Source organism: Loxodonta africana, chromosome 8 (genome assembly GCF_030014295.1).
Source record: "Loxodonta africana isolate mLoxAfr1 chromosome 8, mLoxAfr1.hap2, whole genome shotgun sequence".
Taxonomy (NCBI): Eukaryota; Metazoa; Chordata; class Mammalia; order Proboscidea; family Elephantidae; genus Loxodonta; species Loxodonta africana.
Genome location: NC_087349.1, coordinates 31,616,011 through 31,636,584, shown reverse-complemented (window position 1 = coordinate 31,636,584; position 20,574 = coordinate 31,616,011). Strand labels below are relative to the sequence as shown.

General features: G+C 41.3%; 1 protein-coding gene across 1 annotated transcript in view; it reads right to left on the bottom strand.

The window, feature by feature from the left end:
- The window catches only part of CTTNBP2 (cortactin binding protein 2), a 173,254-nt gene that overhangs the window by 44,280 nt on the left and 108,400 nt on the right, over positions 1-20,574 (bottom strand). The window contains exons 9-12 of the mRNA XM_023544586.2: positions 12,984-13,101; positions 10,001-10,276; positions 4,353-4,448; positions 2,505-2,584 (exon numbers count right to left, since the gene is read on the bottom strand). Coding sequence (XP_023400354.2) covers positions 2,505-2,584; positions 4,353-4,448; positions 10,001-10,276; positions 12,984-13,101 — 570 coding nt within the window. The remainder of the gene's footprint in view (positions 1-2,504; positions 2,585-4,352; positions 4,449-10,000; positions 10,277-12,983; positions 13,102-20,574) is intronic.

Here is a 20,574-nt window from a genome sequence, read left to right as displayed (position 1 = left end):
TCTAGTTGATTTTTGACACAAAGCGACCCCATGTGACAAAGTGGAACTGCCCCACAGGATTTTCTAGGCTGCCCCGTTGGATTTTTACAGCTAAGGAAGCCCAGTGGGGCAGTTCAATGGGGTCACTTTGCGTCGGAATCAACTTAAAGGCATCTAACAACAACATTACATGTATATTTATTCATTTGCTTTTTGTCTTCTCACCAGAACAGAAGCTCCAGGAATGTATTTAGGAGGCTCTTATTGGGAAAAAAAAAAAAAATTTTTTTTTTTTTCAATAAAAGGCTGACAAACGAAGAACAAAACAGGATATAAAAACGCATAATACATGGCAGTGGTTAAGAGCTCAGCTGCTAACCAAAAGGTCGGCAGCTTCAATCCTCACCCGCTCCTTGGAAACCCTATGGAACAGTTCTACTCTGTCCTATAGGGTCGCCATGAGATGGAATCAATGGGTTTGGGTTTTTTTTTGTTTGTTAGTCACCAGTAGTTAAACTGTCTTATGCATAAGAGGGCACACATATATGTGTACTTGGAATATGCTACACGCATTGTGACTAATAGACTCTTTTACACTGCATGTAATTCAGTGTCACTGCCTTTCTATTGACTTATCAGCTGCACGATGAATGGAAAGCCCTGGGCCATTTGTACAGAACCTTGTCTCCTCAAAGAAGCTGAGAAGGGAGAGAGGAGAGAAGTAGCTGTATCAGGTGATCCAACTCAGGGCCTGAGGCTCACATTCCTGAAAACCAGTTGGTCACACCTTTCAACCTCCACTGAAGCAGAGGAATGAGATAGATCTGCTTCCCTTTCAAAGGTGACCCTCAGGCATCCTTTGATAATTGGGGGAGACGGGGGCAAACAGCAAAAGAAATAAAGTGAAAATAATCAGATTCAGAGCTCCATCTCTCCTGAATTTTAAGGCCTTTGAATGTTTATACACTACTGTGGCTGCTTTTACAAAGATCAACCCCAACTTTGTGCCTAGCTAGAAGTTCTATGGAATGGTTTTGAATACTTCTTTTCATCAGAAGAAAAAACAAAGACATCAATTCAGAGTTTATGGGAACAGCTTTCATAAAGGGCCTTAGTCCAATCCATTCACGTTTGTTTTTTTAAGACTTTACAAATTAAAGTGGCAAGCAAAAGTGTTTACTTAATGTTCTGTACCATCAATATTATCAGTTTTAGATAGAAACACACACGTATTATCAGACACACAATACCTGGCCTCATCACTCATTATCTGTATGGCCTAGAGGAAGTTATGTTACCTTTCTCTGCTTCAGTTTCCTCATCTATTAAACATGATACACCTACCTCATAGACATGCTTTGAGGAATAAAATAATACATTTAAGTGCACTTAGCAGATTGCCTGGCATACAATAATTGTTCAATAAATGCAAAGCACTGCATTTATCCATTTTGTATCTAGAATTTGCTACTTCCCACAATAATCATACTCCCCCCTTCTTCCTTATAGTAACAGAAGCACCTAGTTTTTAGCTCGGTGCATGGATACCCAACAAAAGACCAATGCCCAGTTAGGAGGTATCATGTGTCTAAATTCTGGCCAATGGGTTGCTGGCATTAGGGATGTGTGCGACTTCTCTAGATGCAGGAGCCTGTCTTATAGAGTCTCTTCCCTCAGGCAAGAATGGAGTGTAGCAATGCTGAGCCCTCTTTGACCAAGCTGACAAAGTCAATCCCTTAAGGGACAGCAGAGCCACGAAAGAGAAGGTGCTGGGTCCCTGAACCACTTACCAGAGCAGTCACCTGCCCTCCCTCTGACCCCTGGACCTCTCACCCACTGGGATTTCTGTGTATAAGAGAAATAAACTTCTATCCCTTAGGCTATTGTTGTTTGGTTTCTGTTAAAGTGGCCAAATCAATATGCTAATTAATGCTGCCATATTTATTCAATTTTTAAACTATACTGTATTTTACGCAAAGAACGCACACCATATTTTTTCCAACTGCACCCTCCCCCTGTGAGGTATTTTTGCGAACACGCTATGCTATTTTACAGCAACACATAAAAAAGAATTTCCACAGAGTACTTATGAAAATACCTTGGGCGGAGGGGAAGGCATGGCTGGTAAAAAAAAAAAAAAAAGTATAAAACACGTGTTATTTGGGTAAAAATACAGTATGTTTATAGCACTGCATCTTGATACTTATAGCCGTTCCCTTCTATGTTGATGATCATGTATCTGATGTCAAGTCTTTGTTCATGGAAGACAACCTCCTTCTGCTCAAATTAAAATATTCTGCAAGTCACAGGTAGTCTTTAGGGCCAGGCAATCGACATCTGGACATGACACTAACCAAGATCCAGAACTAAGTGATGAGCAGGGAACTGCTGGGGAAGGCAATGGTGCCAGGGTGCAGGGCACAGCATGGGTGGGGCTCACCCTCTTCTAAATATAAAAATAGGCCAGCAATACTCCAGTGTCAAGGATGGGAAACCTAAGACTCCACTCGGCAGCATGGACCTACCAGCCTGAGGTAGTTCTGCAGCATTGGAAGAGGGATCATAGATGCGTAAGTCACACTACTGAGGCAGCCTTCTTGAGGACCTGTAAGAAAAGAATGTGGAAGGAAAATTGTCTCTTCTTTGCTAAATGCAAATGATCAAAATCCAATAGAATCCCTCATGAAAGACACAATGTGTTTGTTGACTTATCATAGGCAGGGCTGATATTTGGCCAGGAAGCACCCGTAGGCCTTCAACACTGTGAAAATATTGAAACATTTCATACCACTTGGTAAAAAGCCACTGCTTCTGCCCTCCAAGAGGTCCCCAGCTGCTCCTTCCTCTCCCCCAGGATGCCCACCCATCTCCTGTCAATCTAAGCCAGGGGTCTCTAGATCCCAGCTCCAATACTGAGGCTGGTATCTACTCTGATGGGTGGGTTCAATATCCTAGATCTGAGAAAGTTTTAGTGTTGCCCAGCATTAATGCACGGGTCTGGGGTATCCTTGTAGACGCCCTGTTGCCTTGCTGCCAAGTTCTGGCACTCTCTTAAGACACTGTTTGAACCTAAAGGAATTTTTTTTGGAAGATCTCACACTTTTTTTTTTTAACTTCAATAAAACAGTTTAAAGAAAGAAATAAAACTTTATTAGTTGAGACTGAATTTTTTTTTAAGACCCATTCACAATTATGGGAAATACATGTTGAAATCAGTAGCCTTTTCAAATCAAGGGCTGAGAACCTGAGAATTCCTATACCATTTACTAGCTGTATGATCTTAGGCAAGAAAATTAATCTCTCTGAGCCTCTGTTTCTTGTCTATAAAATGAGTATAAACAGAAATACGTGCCTCACTAGGTTCCTATGAGGATTAAATTAATTTATACCCATTGCTGTCAAGTCAATTTCAACTCATAGCGAACCTACAGGACAGAGTAAAACTATCCCATAGAGTTTCCAAGGAGCATCTGGTGGATTTCAACTGCTGACCTTTTGGTTAGCAGCCGTAGCACTTAACCACTATGCAACCAGGGTTATGTAAACAACCTCTTAAAAACTAAACCCACTGCTGTCGAGTCATTTCTGATTCATAGCGACCCTATAGGACAGAGTAGAGATACCCCATAGGGGTTTCAAGGCTATAATCTTTATGGAAGCTGACTGCCACATCTTTCTCCCTCAGAGCAGTGGAGAACTGTAACCACTGTACCACCAGGGGTCCTGTGTAAACAACAGGGCCTAGCAAATAGGAAGTGCTCACTAAACATCAGCCTGTCCCATTATAACAGCCATATATACACTTGAGGAAATCCTGGTGATTAACAGCTCTGCTGCTAAGCAAAATGTCTGCAGTTCGAATCCACCAGGAGTTCCTGGAAAACCTATGGGGCAGTTCTACTCTGTCCTACAGAGTTGCTATGAGTGGGAACTCACTCAATTGCAACGGGTTTATATACACTTGACGGTAACAAAAGATGCTTGTCTTAACATGGTCTCTGTCACTCTCTTGTCAGCATGTCAGAGTGGCCTCTGATTTGTTCCTAATGACTGACGCAATCAGAATGGCAGGAAGCCGACAGTGGTAAGAGCCACACAACGTGATTCGTGTAATTGGTGGCACTGAGTTGTATATGTAAGAAATGTTGAACTGGCAAATGTGTCATGGGGACAGGCATCACCATAGGTGTCAGAAACAAAGGCTTTTAACTTCCCTCTCTTAATCAAGTATTCAAAAACCATCCCATTACTAGTAGGAGTCACATATGCACGGCTAGGGGTCACAGGACAAAAATATGCACATTTAAAAACTGGTACTGGGAGGCAAGCATGTAGCACTCTTTAAATGTCACCTCAGTTTGGCACATCTTTACCTGACAAAAGCACAGTAACCTGCTCAGCTTTATTCTTCTTCAGAAAGTCCCATGGGGACTGGGCGAAGCTCTGACCAGGTGACCACGATACACTTCCTGTTCCAAAAAAATAGCCAAAAAAAAAAAAAAGTTAATTTTTATCGTAAGTTAATATATGACATTCTCTGTGAGAATCCTAAAGAACCCAGAGCTTATGTTGTCAGAGGCAGTACAGAATATGTAAAGGGTCACATGAGGGAGTAACTCCCTTGTTTGCTGAAAGTCAAGAGGAAGGCCTTCAATCTACAGACTTCTCCAAAGCAGTCTTTAAGAGGGATAGAGAAAGAAGCCTGAAGAGTAAAAATATTTCTAGGGTTAAGTTTTCAAGAGCAAAGCTGATCAAGACCTAAAACTTTTCCGTGGCTCTTCCAATGACCACTTCACAAAGTCCAAGCACTTTGGAAGGGACATCAGGCCCTTTATGATCTGTTCCCTGTCACCTTTTCCAGCTTGAGAGAGAACAATTTTTTATAGTCCAGAAAAACCAGGTAACTTGAGGTGCTCAGAATAAGGTAAGCTTTTTCATACTGTGGACCTTTTGATTTTTCTTGTTCAGGATGGGTCTCACTCCAGAGATGTCTTCTCTAAGGGCTGTTGTTAGGTGCCGCTGAACTGATTCTGACTCATAGTGACCCCACGTGATAGAGCAGAATTGCCCCATTGAGTTTTCTTGGCTGTAATCTTTATGGAAGCAGATTGCCAGGTCTCTCTCCTGTGAAACCACTGGTCGGGTCCAAACTGCCAACCTTTCTGTTAGCAGCTGAGTGCTTAACCTTGGTGCCACCAGGGCTCCTTTTTCTCTAGGAAGGGATTAGTAATATGTATTTGGTCTCACCTCTTCTCTTCTACAGATCGATTCATTAGATTCCTATTGTCCACACGCTCCGTAACACATATGCAAACGCCCTATAACTCTGTTTATCTGTTGGTCTAAGGTTCTTTTAATCTACCTTAGGCTATCGAACCAGCAAAATCACATACATGCATATATCAATAACAATAACACCATAGTTACCAGTTATAGTCAGGCATGAAGCTAAGCCTTTTACCTACAAAACTTAATAAATTTTAGATCTGAAATACTACTAGGTTTCAGTGTATAATTGTATACCTCTATACTGCTGTGATAAGCATGGATACTGGACCAATCAAGCCCTAGCATCCATTACTTATAGGGGTTAATATGTCCAATGGTAGTGATTGCTCATTTACTTTTTCCAGTCTCCAGTTGGCTGAGTGCTCACTAATGCCTAGGATATCGATGTTTATGCTTTCCATTTCATTTTTGACGATTTCCAATTTTCCTAGATTCATACTGCATACATTCTAGGTTCCAATTATTAATGGATGTTTGCAGCTGCTTCTTCTCATTTTGAGTCATGCCACATCAGCAAATGAAGGTCCCGGAAGCTTTACTCCATCCATGTCATTAAGGTCGACTCTACTTTGAGGAGGCAGCTCTTCCCCAGTCATCTTTTGAGTGCCTTCCAAGCTGGGGGGCTCATCTTCCAGCGCTATATGAGACAATGTTCCGCCGCTACTCATAAGGTTTTCACTGGCTAATGCTTTTCAGAAGTAGACTGCCAGGTCCTTCGTCCTAGTCTGTCTTAGTCTGTCTGGAAGCTCAGCTGAAACCTGTCCTCCATGGGTGACCCTGCTTGTTTCTGAATACCAGTGGCATAGCTTCCAGCATCACAGCAACACCCAAGCCCCCATAGTACAACAAACTGACAGACATGTGGGGTGAAATGGACTGGTATTGGCCATTTTGAATCGGACAATCATATGGTCTATGCTGGGAATGACATCTTGAAGAGGAATGGTGTTGTATTCATCGTCAAAAAGAATGTTTCAAGATCTATCCTGAAGTACAACGCTGTCAGTGATAGGATAATATCCATACACCAACGAAGAAGACCAGTTAATATGATTATTATTCAAATTTACGCACCAACCACCAGGGCCAAAGATAAAGAAATAGAAGATTTTTATCAGCTGCTGCAGTATGAAATTGATGGAACATGGAATCAGGATGCATTGATCATTAATGGCGATTGGAATGCCAAAGTTGGAAACAAAGAAAAAGGATCAGTAGTTGGAAAATATGGCCTTGGTGACAGAAACAATGCCGGAGATTGAATGACAGAATTTTCCAAGACCAAAGACTTCTTCATTACAAATTCCTTCTTTCACCAAAATAAATAGACCTCGCCAGAAGGAACACACAGAAATCAAATTGACTACATCTGTGGAAAGAGACAATGGAAAAGCTCAATATCATCAGTCAGAACAAGGCCAGGGGGCTGATTGTGGAACAGACCATCAATTGCTCACACGCAAGTTAAAGCTGAAAATGAAGAAAATCAGAGCAAGTCCACAAGAGCCAAAATATGACCTTTAGTACATCCCACCTGAATTTAGAGGCCATCTGAAGAACAGATTTGATGCACTGAACACTAGTGACCAAAGACCAGGCGAGTTGTGGAATGACATCTAGGACATCATACATGAAGAAAGCAAGAGGTCATTGAAAAGACAGGAAAGAAAGAAAAGACCAAGATGGATGTCAGAGGAGACTCTGAAACTTGCTCTCGAACATTGGGCAGCTAAAGCAAAAGGAAGAATTGATGAAGTAAAAGAACTAAAAAGAAGATTTCAAAGGGCAGCTCAAGAAGACAAAGTAAAGTATTATAATAACATGTGCAAAGAGCTGGAGATGGAAAACCAAAAGGGAAGAACACACTCGGTGTTTCTCAAGCAGAAAGAACTGAAGAAAAAGTTCAAGCCTTGAGTTGCAGTAACGAAGGATTCTATGGGGAAAATATTAAACGACCCAGGAAGCATCAAAAGAAGGTGGAAGGAATACACAGAGTCAGTATACCAAAAAGAATTAGTCAATATTCAACCATTTCAAGAGTTAGCATATGATTAGGAACCGATGGTATTGAAGGAAGAATTCCAAGCTGCTCTGAAGGCATTGGTGAAAAACAAGGCTCCAGGAATTGATGGAATATCAATTGAGATGTTTCAACAAACAGATGCAGCGCTGGAGGTGCTCACTCATCTATGCCAAGAAATATGAAAGACAGCTTCTTGGCCAACTCACTGGAAGAGATTCATATTTATGCCTATTCCCAAGCAAGGTGATCCAACTGAATGTGGAAATTATAGAACAGTATCATTAATATCACACACAAGCAAAATTTTGCTGAACATCATTCAAAATCGGTATATTGACAGGGAACTACCAGAAATTCAGGCCGGTTTCAGAAGAGGATGTGGAACCAGGGATACCATTGCTAGCGTCAGATGGATCCTGGCTGAAAGCAGATAATACCAGAGGATGTTTACCTGTGTTTTATTGACTACGCAAAGGCATTCGACTGTGTGGATCATAAAAAATTATGGATAACAATGTGAAGAATGGGTATTCCAGAACACTTAATTGTGCTCATGAGGAACCTTTACATAGATCAAGAGGCAGTTGTTTGGACAGAACAAAGGAATACTGATTGGTTTAAAGTCAGGAAAGGTGTGCGTCAGGGTTGTATCCTTTCACTATACTTATTCAATCTGTATGCTGAGCAAATAATATGAGAAGCTGGACTACTATGAAGAAAGGGGCATTAGGATTGGAGGAAGACTCATTAACAACCTGTGTTATGCAGATGACACAACCTTGCTTGCTGAAAGTGAAGAGGACTTGAAGCACTTACTAATGAAGATCAGAGACCACAGCTTTCAGTATGGATTGCACCTCAACATAAAGAAAACAAAAATCCTCACAGCTGGACCAGTGAGCAACATCATAATAAACGGAGAAAAGATTAAAGTTGTCAAAGGTTTCATTTTACTTGGATCCATAATCAACAGCCATGGAAGCAGCAGTCAAGAAATCAAAAGATGCATTGCATTGGGCAAATCTGCTGCAAAGGACCTCTTTAAAATGTTGAAGAGCAAAGATGTCACCTTGAAGACTAAGGTGCACCTGACCCAAGCCACAGTATTTTCAATCGCATCATATGCATGTGAAAGCTGGACAATGAATAAGGAAGACTGAAGAAGAACTGACGCCTTTGTACTGTGGTGTTGGCAAAAAATATTGAATATACCATGGACTGCCAAAAGAACGGACAAATCTGTCTTGGAAGAAGTACAACCAGAATGCTCCTTAGAAGCAAGGATGGCGAGACTGCATCTTACATACTTTGGACATGTTGTCAGGAGGGATCAGTCCCTGGAGAAGGACATAGTGCCTGGCAGAGTACAGGGTCAGCAGAAAAGAGGAAGACCCTCAACGAGGTGGACTGACGCAGTGGCTGCAATGAAGAGCTCAAGCATAACAACGACTGTAAGGATGGCTCAGGACCGGGCAGTGTTTCGTTCTGTTGTGCGTAAGGTTGCCATGAGTTGGAACCAACTTGAGAGCACCTAACAACAACAACTGACTGAGTGAGGGCTGATGCACATGGCCTGCTGACTTAGTTTATAAGACCCTGGAGCAAGACCACGCCTTGAACAATACTTTGTTGTATGGGCAAAAAGGGTTCCTGAAAACCATTTATGATTTATTTTTCTTACTGCAATTATTTAACAGTATAATAATGCTTCTTTAAAAAATTTTTCATGATCATACCAAAGATCTGTAAGTTGTAACAATCTGCTCTAAAATTGTGTGATATTAGCACATCCAGCAAGTAAACAGAATAAAACACTTTCTTATATAATAAGCTGGTACGTTAATAGCATGCTAACAGGCTGCCCTTCCTCCAACTTGGTCATTCTTCTGCAATAAAGTGCAGTTGAAAGTACACAGGCTTTCAGATCAGACACACTGTGGTTTGAATCCTGGCTGCTTTGCGCACTAGCTGTGGACTTCGGGCAGATTATCTCGTAAACTGCCTAGTTATCTGTACAATGAGGTTGTTGTAAGGACTCACTGAGGTCCCATTTATGGAGTGCCCAGCACAGTCCTGGCATAGCTATAGGTGTCCCATGGATGTTAATTCTTCTGGTGCAAGAGGGAAGAAACTAACCAGGGTCAGCTAACATTTATAGAGCACTTACTTTTCTCACCCAAAAGCAAATCTTATCTTTATAAGTTCTTTGGGGTCTGTTTCATGGTATCTACCCAACAGAAATAACCAGTTGTCACCCAACTCGTGCCATGTGGGAGTTGTGAATGTATCATCATTGAGGTGCTTCTTCCAACTCTAGAAGAGGGCTTCTGTCCTAGAGGTGAGGTGTCAATGGACTACGGCACCTTGCATGGCCCAAGGATAAATCTGGGGCTGTGCTCTGAACTTGTGTATTAGAAAGCAGCTGCAGTGTGATTCATTTCTTGCATTTATCTAGAATAGCAAGCACAATCACAAGCCTCATCAAGGCCTTTCATGTTCTTTACTCTCTGCATATTATTTGAGGCATGAAAGCCAACAGACAACATTACGTAATGGCTGCGCTGTGAATATTCAAGTGTTTCAGCACCGGCAGCTGCCACAAGCGAGCTTTGAATGTGCTTAATCAATGAACTAAGTATCACGTTATGTAGCCCACGAGCATAAATAAACCCAGAATTTTAACTGTTTTCACTGCAGGATTGCTGATACCTAGCATGATGGATAGTACGCTACTTGCACCGAGGCCGATGCTGGATTCAGTGGTGTTATTAAACGTCACGTCTTCCAGGCTCCACCATCCATCAGAAGAGATTGCTTGGAAATGATTTGTCAGAGCTTGAATCACTCCTTTTGAAAAATCATCCCAGGATGTCTGTCTGCGGATAGTTAAAGCCCATATTGTGTTTTCGCATTCAAAGTCATCAGAACCAAAGCTGTCTCGTTGGGTCTCACTCATTGAAATCCTTAAGGGTATTTTAAGAGCATCTGTTGAAAGAATAAAAGAATTAGAAATTTAAAAACAAAACAAAGCAAAAAAACCCTGATAGCAAGACAGCAAAACTGTTATATAAAACAGATATGAACATTTTTTAAAACAAGCCAAAGCACAGCTATCTTATTTCTTTAAATAACATTAAATAGACTGTTCTTATACTGGAGTAAGTTTTGGTCTCTGAACTCCTTCCCAGTTTCTCTGCTACCACGTTGCATGAACTCATTTTCTTTGTGTTTTTGAGCTCTTCAGCTTCATTGACCCTTTCCCTTCAACAAGATTTCTCAAATTCTCAAAAAAAAAAAAATTGGAGAAAACCAGAGCCCTCCCTTGATCCTGAATCCCCTGTATTGCCGTTTCTTTCACTTTCAAAGACAATGTCATGAGTGAGACAGCTTATAGCTGGACAGGTCAGTAGGCTTAGCATGGTGGCTTCAGAATCACACAGAGATGTGCACCAGGTCAGCCTGCTACTGGTTGTGTGTCTTGGTAAACTGCCTCAATCTTTCTATCCCTCAACTTCTTTTATAAAATAGAATATGTATTGAGTTGTTATGAAGAGTAAATGAACTTATGTTTACAACAGATTTAGCACACTGTTACATGGCAAGTGCTGCTGTTGTTAGGTGTTATTGCGTCAATTGCCACTCATAGTGAATCCATGTGACAGAGCAGAACTGTCCCATAGGGTTTTCTTGGCTGTAATTTTTACGAATTTAAGCCCTTAAAACACTAGAAATCATAGACAATACATTAAAGGTGTGGTTTATTTTAAAAAAGAATATGTGGAACTTCCATCAGCAAAACCGTATAAAGCAAAGACTTCCATCTAAAAGTGGGTGAACTACTTTGTATGTTTTAAATTAAAATAAAATGTTTAAAAATGTGTATTTTTATGATTCTCTTCTTAAACCGGCTTTTGCAGTTAGCTGACCGACTACCGGGTTATTTTATTCTCAGTTCTCAGTCCTCATCTTTCTTATCAACAGCATCTGAAGCAACAGGTCTCTCTCCTCTTGATAAATTTCTTTCTGATTTCCTTGTACCTCATTAATGGCTCTTTAATTTTACTCCTTTACTGGTCCTTTCACTTTTTCCAGATCTCTTATTGGTAGAGTGTTCCATGGCTCATTTCTTCTTTTTCTATGTATATTCTCTCCTTAAGCGATCTCATCCAGTCTCATGACTTTAAATATCTATAGATGGATGACTCAAAGTTTACATATCCAGTTCATACTGGAATTCCTGCTGACTTGACATCTCTACGTTTCCAGATATCCTAAGAGCCATCTCAAATTCGTACATTCAAAACTGAACTCCTAACTTTATTTAGCAATGCCTGCTTCACCCATAGCCTTCCCCTAGCAGCTGATGGTATCTCCATCCTGGCAAGTACTTAGGCCGAACACACCTCAGAGTTACTTAGGAAGCCCTAATCCCTCATACGTCACATTCAATCCAAAAGAGGTCTTTTTGGCTCTACACCTTCAGCTATATCCAGAACCCAGCCACTTCTCACTGCCTCCATTGCTCTAAGCCTGGACTGCACCACCATTATTCTCTCTCATCTGGAAGACTATGGTGATGTCCTAAAAGGTCTCTTAGACTCAACTCTTTCTTATATTGAATGTGGAGCCTGGTGGTATACTGGTTAAGAGCTTGGCTGCTAATCAAAAGGTCTGCAGTTCAAATCTACCAGCCGCACCTTGGAAACCCTATGGGGCAGTTCTACTCTGTCCCATAGGGTTGCTATGAGTCGGAACTGACTTGAAGGCACCTAACAACAACATTCACAATCTAAAAGAATAAAAATCTACGTGTTTAGTTGAAGCTAAAAGCATTTCAATTTTTAACCCTCTGGATATCTTAAAGTAAAATTACTGATACAATTGGCTGATTGGGTAGACTGGGCGATAATCTTGATATAAGAGGTCAGAATATTTGGTATGATCTAGCCCACCATATTCATAAATCCACAAGGAAATCTTTCATAAAATGTGTTGAGGAACATATACTCTTAGAGCTGGAAGGACCCCAAGATATCGTCAATTATTTTGACGTATAGGTACTCAATGAGGTCCTGATAGGGCAACTGACATGCCTAGGTTCATAGGATCAGCTGATGGCAGAGTACTCAGCTCTGATTTCTCATGCACTGCTAGTCTAATCTCTAGAAAAAACAATCCAGGTCAGAAATAAAGAGTAGTAATTATTTAAAATGCTCTCTGAGGTCAGTAAAATGCAAGAAAGATCTAGCATTATTTGAATACCAGCTAATTCTGCAAAGAGAGTTGCTGAGTGGTACAAACAGTTAACGTGCTTGGCTGCTAACTGAAAGGCTAGAAGTTCAAGTTCACCCAGAGGCATCTTGGAAGAAAGGCCTGGAGATCTACTTCCGAAAAATCAGCCACTGAAAACCCTATGGAGCACAGTTCTACCCTGACACACATGGGCTTGAAATGAGTCAGAACTGCTTCAATGGCTGGTGGTGGTGATAATCCTGCAAAAAGCTATAAGCTACTCTACATGGAAAAGGAAATAATTACCCCATTTATAATCTATAAAGTGTTTTTCTAATAGTGAGGGTTCAAATCAGGTTATGAAGCAAATAAGAAAACCGCAGTTGCACCATCATATTCTTCCCATTGCCCCAGGGGCCCACCAGCGTAGGCAAATGATGAAGCTGTAAACGCCACTCACTCAGATTCTCCAGCAGATGCTTGCAGTCATCAGTGGCAACGTCGTGAACAGTCCGATTGCACTTATCGTTCCTTTCAGGCTCCAGCCCTCCATGCTGACACAAGATTTCTAAGCAGTTCTGTAAAGACAAGAGCTCTGTCACCTCCAGCTCAGAATCAGCTAACTGGGGCCAAACACCCAAGAAAAAGTCAGTTGTCTGTAGCAAGCCAATCAGGAACTCACAGCAAAAATTTTATTTCAATTCCAGCAACCCCAACGCACAAATTAAACAATGCCTAGAAATGGAAAGCAAAGAATACTTCACTTCAATGCGAGCCATAGGATCAAAACATTGTGCCACAGAATAGTCTCTTAGGTTTCAAAAAAAGTTAGCTTACTAGTTACTCGGTTTCCCAAGGGAAATTAAGAAAGAAACTGGCTTCATCAGACAAGATACTTTTACGGTAATTTGGCAATACAAACCAAAGAGACTTCTGCTACAAATGGATGCTTCTTGCTCTCTTCTAGATTATAGCTATTAACTGCTTCCTGGTAGGCGAAGTGCCGACTCCACTTTAACAATTACATCCCAGAGTCCTCTTAAGAACAGTTATACTTAGATTGTATGCTGCCTTATTTGAACACCTTAATATGAACACCATGTTGATTGAGCCTTTAGAAAAGCATTCCCAATAGATGTTGAAAACTGTGTTCCTTCTGATTTTCAACTTTTTCCTCCTCCGTGCTCCTTAAGGAAACCCTGGTGGCGTAGTGGTTAAGTGCTACAGCTATTAACCAAGAGGTTGACAGTTTGAATCTGCCAGACGCTCCTTGGAAACTCTACAGGGCAGTTCTACTCTGTCCTACAGGGTTGCTATGAGTCGGAGTCGACTCGACGGCAGTGGGTTTGTTTTTTTTTGTTTTGTTTTGTGTTCCTTAAGGAAGTTTCCATTTAAAAAAAAATCAGTGACCCAGGGACTGAAAAGTCTTAGTTCTTCAGATTTTTTTCAAATGCCAAGGAGAAGACAAAATAAAATGCATACATTTTCTAATAAATAATTGCACAGCAGGATGCTCCATCAGGATATTTACCAAGGAACTCTGCTCTGTCAACTTTTATCACTTCATGGTTTGTTTACTGATTCTCCATAAGAAGAAACACAAAACAGACCGGACTGGAAACTGTAAAGGAAAAGCAATGTCCTTCTTACCACTAACCCCAATACACACACGTATGTACAGACACACGCGTGCACACACAGGGTCTGACAATATAGTAAACCAGGCAGTCTGAAAAGCCTACTCTTACTATAAAACATGCAATGCTGCAAAAATGGTCAAAAAGGTATTTTTCCCTTTTTTGTAAATATTTTTACTGAAGTATAATATACATGTGTAAAAGTTCACAAATAAGTGCACAGCTTCAAGAATTCTCACGAAGTGAACATACTTGTGTAAGCAGCAATCCAGAACCCCCCTTTATGCTCCATCTCAATCACTAGATCCCCCTTCTGCCCCCAGAGGTAACTACTGTTCTGATTTCTAATACCAGATAGTGGCTTAGCCTGCTCCTGAACTCTATAATAAAGCAAATAAGTGGAATCATACTTCGGGTATTTACATGTACTTCTAATTCAACACAACATCCGTAAGATTTATCCATGTGTTGGGAGTACTCATAATCCACCCCCTTTTTTTAAAATTTCTGTATGGTATTTCATCATATTCTATATTGAATGATAGAATTTTGCAAGACCAATTGACTCCTTCATTTCAAATACCTTCTTTCACCAGCATAAACGGCGACTATACACATGGACCTCGCCAGATGGAACACACAGAAATCCAATTGACTACATCTGTGGAAAGAGACAATGGAAAAGTTCAATATGATCAGTCAGAACAAGGCCAGGGGCTGACAGTGGAACAGACCATCAATTGCTCATATGCAAGTTAAAGCTGAAAATGAAGAAAATCAGAGCAAGTCCACGAGAGCCAAAATGTGACCTTGAGTACATCCCACCTGAATTTAGAGACCATCTGAAGAACAGATTTGACGCACTGCACACTAGTGACCAAAGACCAGACTAGTTGTGGAATGACATCAAAGACATCATACATGAAGAAAGCAAGAGGTCACTGAAAAGACAGGAAAGAAAGAAAAGACTAAGGTGGATGTCAGATGAGACTCTGAAACTTGCTCTCAAATGTTGAGCAGCTAAAGCAACTGACTGGAAGAGATCCATATTTATGCCTATTCCCAGGCAAGGTGATGCAACCGAATGTGGAAATTACAGAACAATATTATTAATATCACAAGCAAGCAAAATTTTGCTGTAAGATCATTCAAAAATGGCTGCAGCAGTATATCGACAGGGAACTGCCAGAAATTCAGGCTGTATTCAGAAGAGGATGTGGAACCACGGATACCATTGCTGATGTCAGATGGATCCTGGCTGAAAGCAGAGAATACCAGAAGGATGTTTACCTGTGTTTTACTGACTATACAAAGGCATTCGACTGTGTGGATCATAACAAATTATGGATAACAATGTGAAGAATGGGAATTCCAGAACACTTAACTGTGCTCATGAGGAACCTTTACATAGATTAAGAGGCAGCTGTTCAGACAGAACAAGGGGATACTGGTTGGTTCAAAATCAGTAAAGGTGCGGTCAGGGTTGTATTCTTTCACCACACCTATTCAATCTGTATGCTGAGCAAATAATCCAAGAAGCAGGACTATATGAAGAAGAACGGGGCATCTCATTAACAACCTGCATTATGCAGATGACACAACCTTGCTTGCTGAAAGTGAAGAGGACTTGAAGCACTTACTAATGAAGATTAAAGACCACAGCCTTCAGTATGAATTACACCTCAACATAAAGAAAACAAAAATCCTCACAAATGGACCAGTGAGCAACATCATGATAAATAGAGAAAAGATTGAAGTTCTCAAGGATTTCATTTTACTTGGATCCACAATCAACACCCATGGAAGCAGCAGTCAAGAAATCAAAAGACACATTGCACTGGGTAAATCTGCTGCAAAGTGTTGAAGAGCAAAGATATCACCTTGAAGACTAAGGTGCGCCTGATCCAAGCCATGGTATTTTCAATTGCATCATATGCTTGTGAAAGCTGGACAATGAATAAGGAAGACTGAAGAAGCATTGACGCCTTTGAACTGTGGTACTGGCAAAAAATATTGACTATACCATCATGGACTGCCAAAAGAACGAACACATCTGTCTTGGAAGAAGTGCGGCCAGAATGTTCCTTAGAAGCAAGGATGGCGAGACTGCGTCTTACATACTTTGGACATGTTGTCAGTAGGGATCAGTTCCTGGAGAAGGACATCATGCTTGGCAGAGTACAGGGTCAGCAGAAAAGAGGAAGACCCTCAATGAGATGGACTGACACAGTGGCTGCAACAATGAGCTCCAGCACAACGACGACTGTAAGGATGGCTCAGGACCAGGCAGTGTTTTGTTCTGTTGTGCATAGGGTCACTATGAGTTGGAACTGACTCGACGACACCTAACAACAACAATCTCATCATATGTCTATACCACAATTTATTTATACATTTATACATTCTTCTGTTGATGGACATTTGGGTTCTACCATAAATATTCTTGGACATGTCCTTTGGTGAACACATGTCTGCACATCTGTTGGGTATATATAGCTGAGCTGGACTGCTGGGTCATAAGGTACATGTACTATGCGAGATTCCACTTAGAACCCTAGTTGAAAACTTGCATTTCTAATAAGTTCCCAGGTGATGCTAGTGCTGCTGGTTAGGGACAAATTTTGAGAACCATGAGTAGGGCAATGGTTCTCAAAAATTTATTATACATAAGAACCACCAGAGGCTCTTGTTAAAATGTAGATTCTGATTCAGTATACCTGGGATGGAAAAGCAAATTCTCTGCAGAGGTTTGAACTGGAATGAAACGATCTGAAACTCTGGTTCTATGTTAATAGATACTGCAGAGTTTTCTTAAGTGGTTATACCAATTTCCACTCCCATCAGCAGTATATGAGTTTCAGTTGCTTCATCTTGCCCCCCTAAACATACTTTTAGATGCAATAATGAGTTCACAAGAAAGTACAGAAAATTCTCAAGGGCCAGAAAGAAAAATAACGAGTAAGCTGAAACCACCAATTTAGTGAAACTGGAACCAGGAAGCCAGTGCTGGTTTGAAGGCAAAGATGATATGGAGAACCTAGTGTTTTGGGGATTAACGGACCCTGGGGAGATGGGAGACTGACTAGACTTTTTGCCCCACAAGATGGGGAAGCTCCATGAGGGCATCTCTGACTAAAGCCAGGGAAAGTAGAGAAAATCTGCCTACCTACAAAGGGAACCAATGAGAACATCTGCTTCTTACTACTGGCCTGCTCAGGTTGCAGGGATCTGCTTTAAAAACTGTAATCAAAGTCTGGCTTCCATGGGCCTGGAGTTACATGTAAGAAATCACTAAGCTAAGAAGTTAAGTGATAACAAAGCCAATATATAAATAACAGCTTTTATCAAGCAGTTGTTACCAATTTGTACAAAAATCAGTAAATCAATGATAAGATACTTAATAGGACAAACAATGTCGATTTAGAATGGAACTCTAATAAGAGGATTAAATAGAATGCACTAAACTTGTGAATTCCCAAAATGACAAGAGATAAAAATAACACAACTATTAGGCAGGTTAGCGCTCGTAGCAAAAGCAGGTAAAAGCCAAACAGGCTTAGATTCCAGTCTCACTTGTACAAATTATTATGTAACCTTTTGTAAAGCATTCAACATTTTCTGCTTCAGTTTCCTGACAGGGTTGTTATGTGACAAATGAAATGATGCATATAAAGCTTATTCTTGGCACATTCTACACTCTCAATATTTATTAGCTGCTGTAATTATTATAATCAACATCATCAGCATCAATTAGCAAACAACCCAAATATTCAGTTAATTGGGGAGTTATGGCACCTCTCAACAAATAGCACTGATCGCTCAAGATAATTCTAGGTGATGTTACTTCACAAACTACCAACAGAGATGACAAAGGACACAACAGATATCTGCAATTCTTCTGAATTAAGATTCTTTCATTTCTCACCTTCAAAGTGGTTACTTCTAATTTTTATTACACTGAGGTAGGTCAGTGGTATATGAGCAGTGACTTCCTCGTTAAGGAAGCATGAAATGTCAGTCCCCCAGGGGTAATGTGTATCCACACACTGCTTCAAGTGTGAATTCTACAGCACTGTGCTGGGCTCCAAGGGGAACACAAAGAGGATTAAACTTTAACCAACTGAACAACAACAGCTATGACAACTACTGAGCATGTCCTAAGTTCCAGGCACAGTTCTAACACTCTGCAAGTATTTAAAGTTCACTTAATACTCACAATCATTTTATGAAATTAGGGCTAAGCACCTCTGTGCCAGGCACTGCGCTCAGGGCTGTGATAATGATTAAGATATAGTTCAAGTCTCAATGGAGCCCTGGTGGCGCAGTGGTTAAGTGCTCAGCTGCTAACTGAAAGGTTGGTGGTTCGAACCTACCAGCCACTCCATGGGGGAAAGATGTGGCAGTCTGCTTCTGTAAAGATTACAGCCTTGAAAACCCTATGGGACAGCTCTACTCTGTCTTACAGGGTTGCTGTAAGTTGGAATCGACTTGACGGCAATGGGTTTAGTTTTTTTCCTTTTTTCCATTTCTCAGGGAGGAACTCAAAGTGTAGTCAAGAGACATGGGGAAAAAATACATAAGAAAGGGTGTTGAGGTAATGAGCAAAAATTCACTACAAGGAGGAGGAAGAGGGATGGCGGAGGAGTGGGAGAGGGAGAGCAAGTTGGGGGGGAAGGTGGAGAAAAGTACCTAAGCTCTCTCCTTGAGATGTGGGATTGCATGACGAGGACAAATGCTATGGTGCCAGGCACTGCTTTGGGAAACAGATTCCCAGGAGGCCTAAACTGGGCAGGGTATGGCAGCAAAGTGATGTGAAGCAAGGATACAGGTATACCTTTGATAACAAAGATGCAATAGCTTAAACTACAGCTTTTACTTCTACTCACATCCCACTGGCCAAAACGTAGGTACACCGGTGGTTACCTGTAATGGAGGCTGGAAAATATAGTCTTAACTTGGGTGGGCATGGGCCCAGATGAAAACTGAAGGATCCATTATTACAGATAAAGTGTAGAAGAGATATTGAGGGACAATGAGAAATCTCTGCCAGGGACCTTTAGGGAGAGATGAGAAGCAAGGTACCAATGCCAGGGAGACTAAGTAGAAACCCCAAGTCCAAAAGGCTAGAGATAAAATCAAAGCCAGGGCAGGGTGCCAAGTTTAGAACAGGGCAGAGAGAGAAAGTGAAAGCAGGTGGGGTGTGGGTGTACTTGATGTTTTTGCAAAGGGAGGCTGGGGGGCTGGGAGTGCAGAGTGGAGCACTGGGGGGCTGGAAGACACTATAATGGGAAATAATGGCATAAGCAAAAGGGTAGATTTTAGTGTGAGCGGCCAGAGATGAAGTTGGCTGAAGTCAGCTGTGAAGGGCTAAGTGCTAAGGAGCTTTTCTGTAGGTGTGGGGATGTGTATGAGCAGCAGAGTACCTTGATCAACTCTGTTCTAAACCAAGTGGTGCATAAGGAAGGTATACCGGTGAGGACAAGGGTGATGTGAAGGAGACCAGCTAAGAGAGAAATAAGTGTCATCGTCCATTTATTCATTGATCCAATAAATATTTAGTCTTCTTGGCTCAGAGACTCAGTAGGCCACGGCATATACAAAGATGAAAGAATATTTTTTGAAGGTGGAGAAAGGGACAGAGACATGCAACCAATTACAATACACTACGAGTTCTCTAAGGGAAATGCGGAGAGGTGCCCTGGGAACACCTAATTCCTGGAGGCCAACACTTAAGCTGAGTTGTTTTCCAGGCAGAGAATGGTCAGGACAGGCAAAAGGCCATTTGAGGTAATGGGAACAACAGATGCAAAGACAGGTAGAGAAGAGCGAGCACAGGTGTTTGCCCAGCAGCCTGCAGTGAGTGGTGAGAGCACAGGTGCGCCAGGGAAAGAGACAGAAGTATACCTCTGGAGGTAGACACAGACCAGACCAGGAAGGGACATAGCTATCACAGTAAGTGCAAGGCACCCTGGAGGGGACAGAGCCTTAGAAAGATGTTCAACAGGTAAATGGCGTAACAATATTCACCTATTAGAAAGTCCATTCTCTTGGCAGTGGAGGGACTAGAGACAAGGAGACCAGGAGGATGGTCCCGCAAGAATCCAGGTAGCAGATGATGAGGGCTTCCCACGGGCAGTGCCCATGAGACTACAAAGAGGCAACACAGTCAAAAATCCTCTATGAAAGTTATAAAATCTAGAGCTGTATGATCACTTAAATGTATTAAGTTAGGGAGAAGCAGCAAGGAAACATGACATCAGGTGATGTTATTGGATTAAGAGAGGAAAAAGAGGAGATGGAGCTCAGTGGTTAGGGAGCATGAATGTTGGAGCCCAAGGATACACCCATGAGGAACTCTCTTGTGGAAGCAAAAATGAATATGGGCATCAATGGGGTTGCCATATAATTTTATTG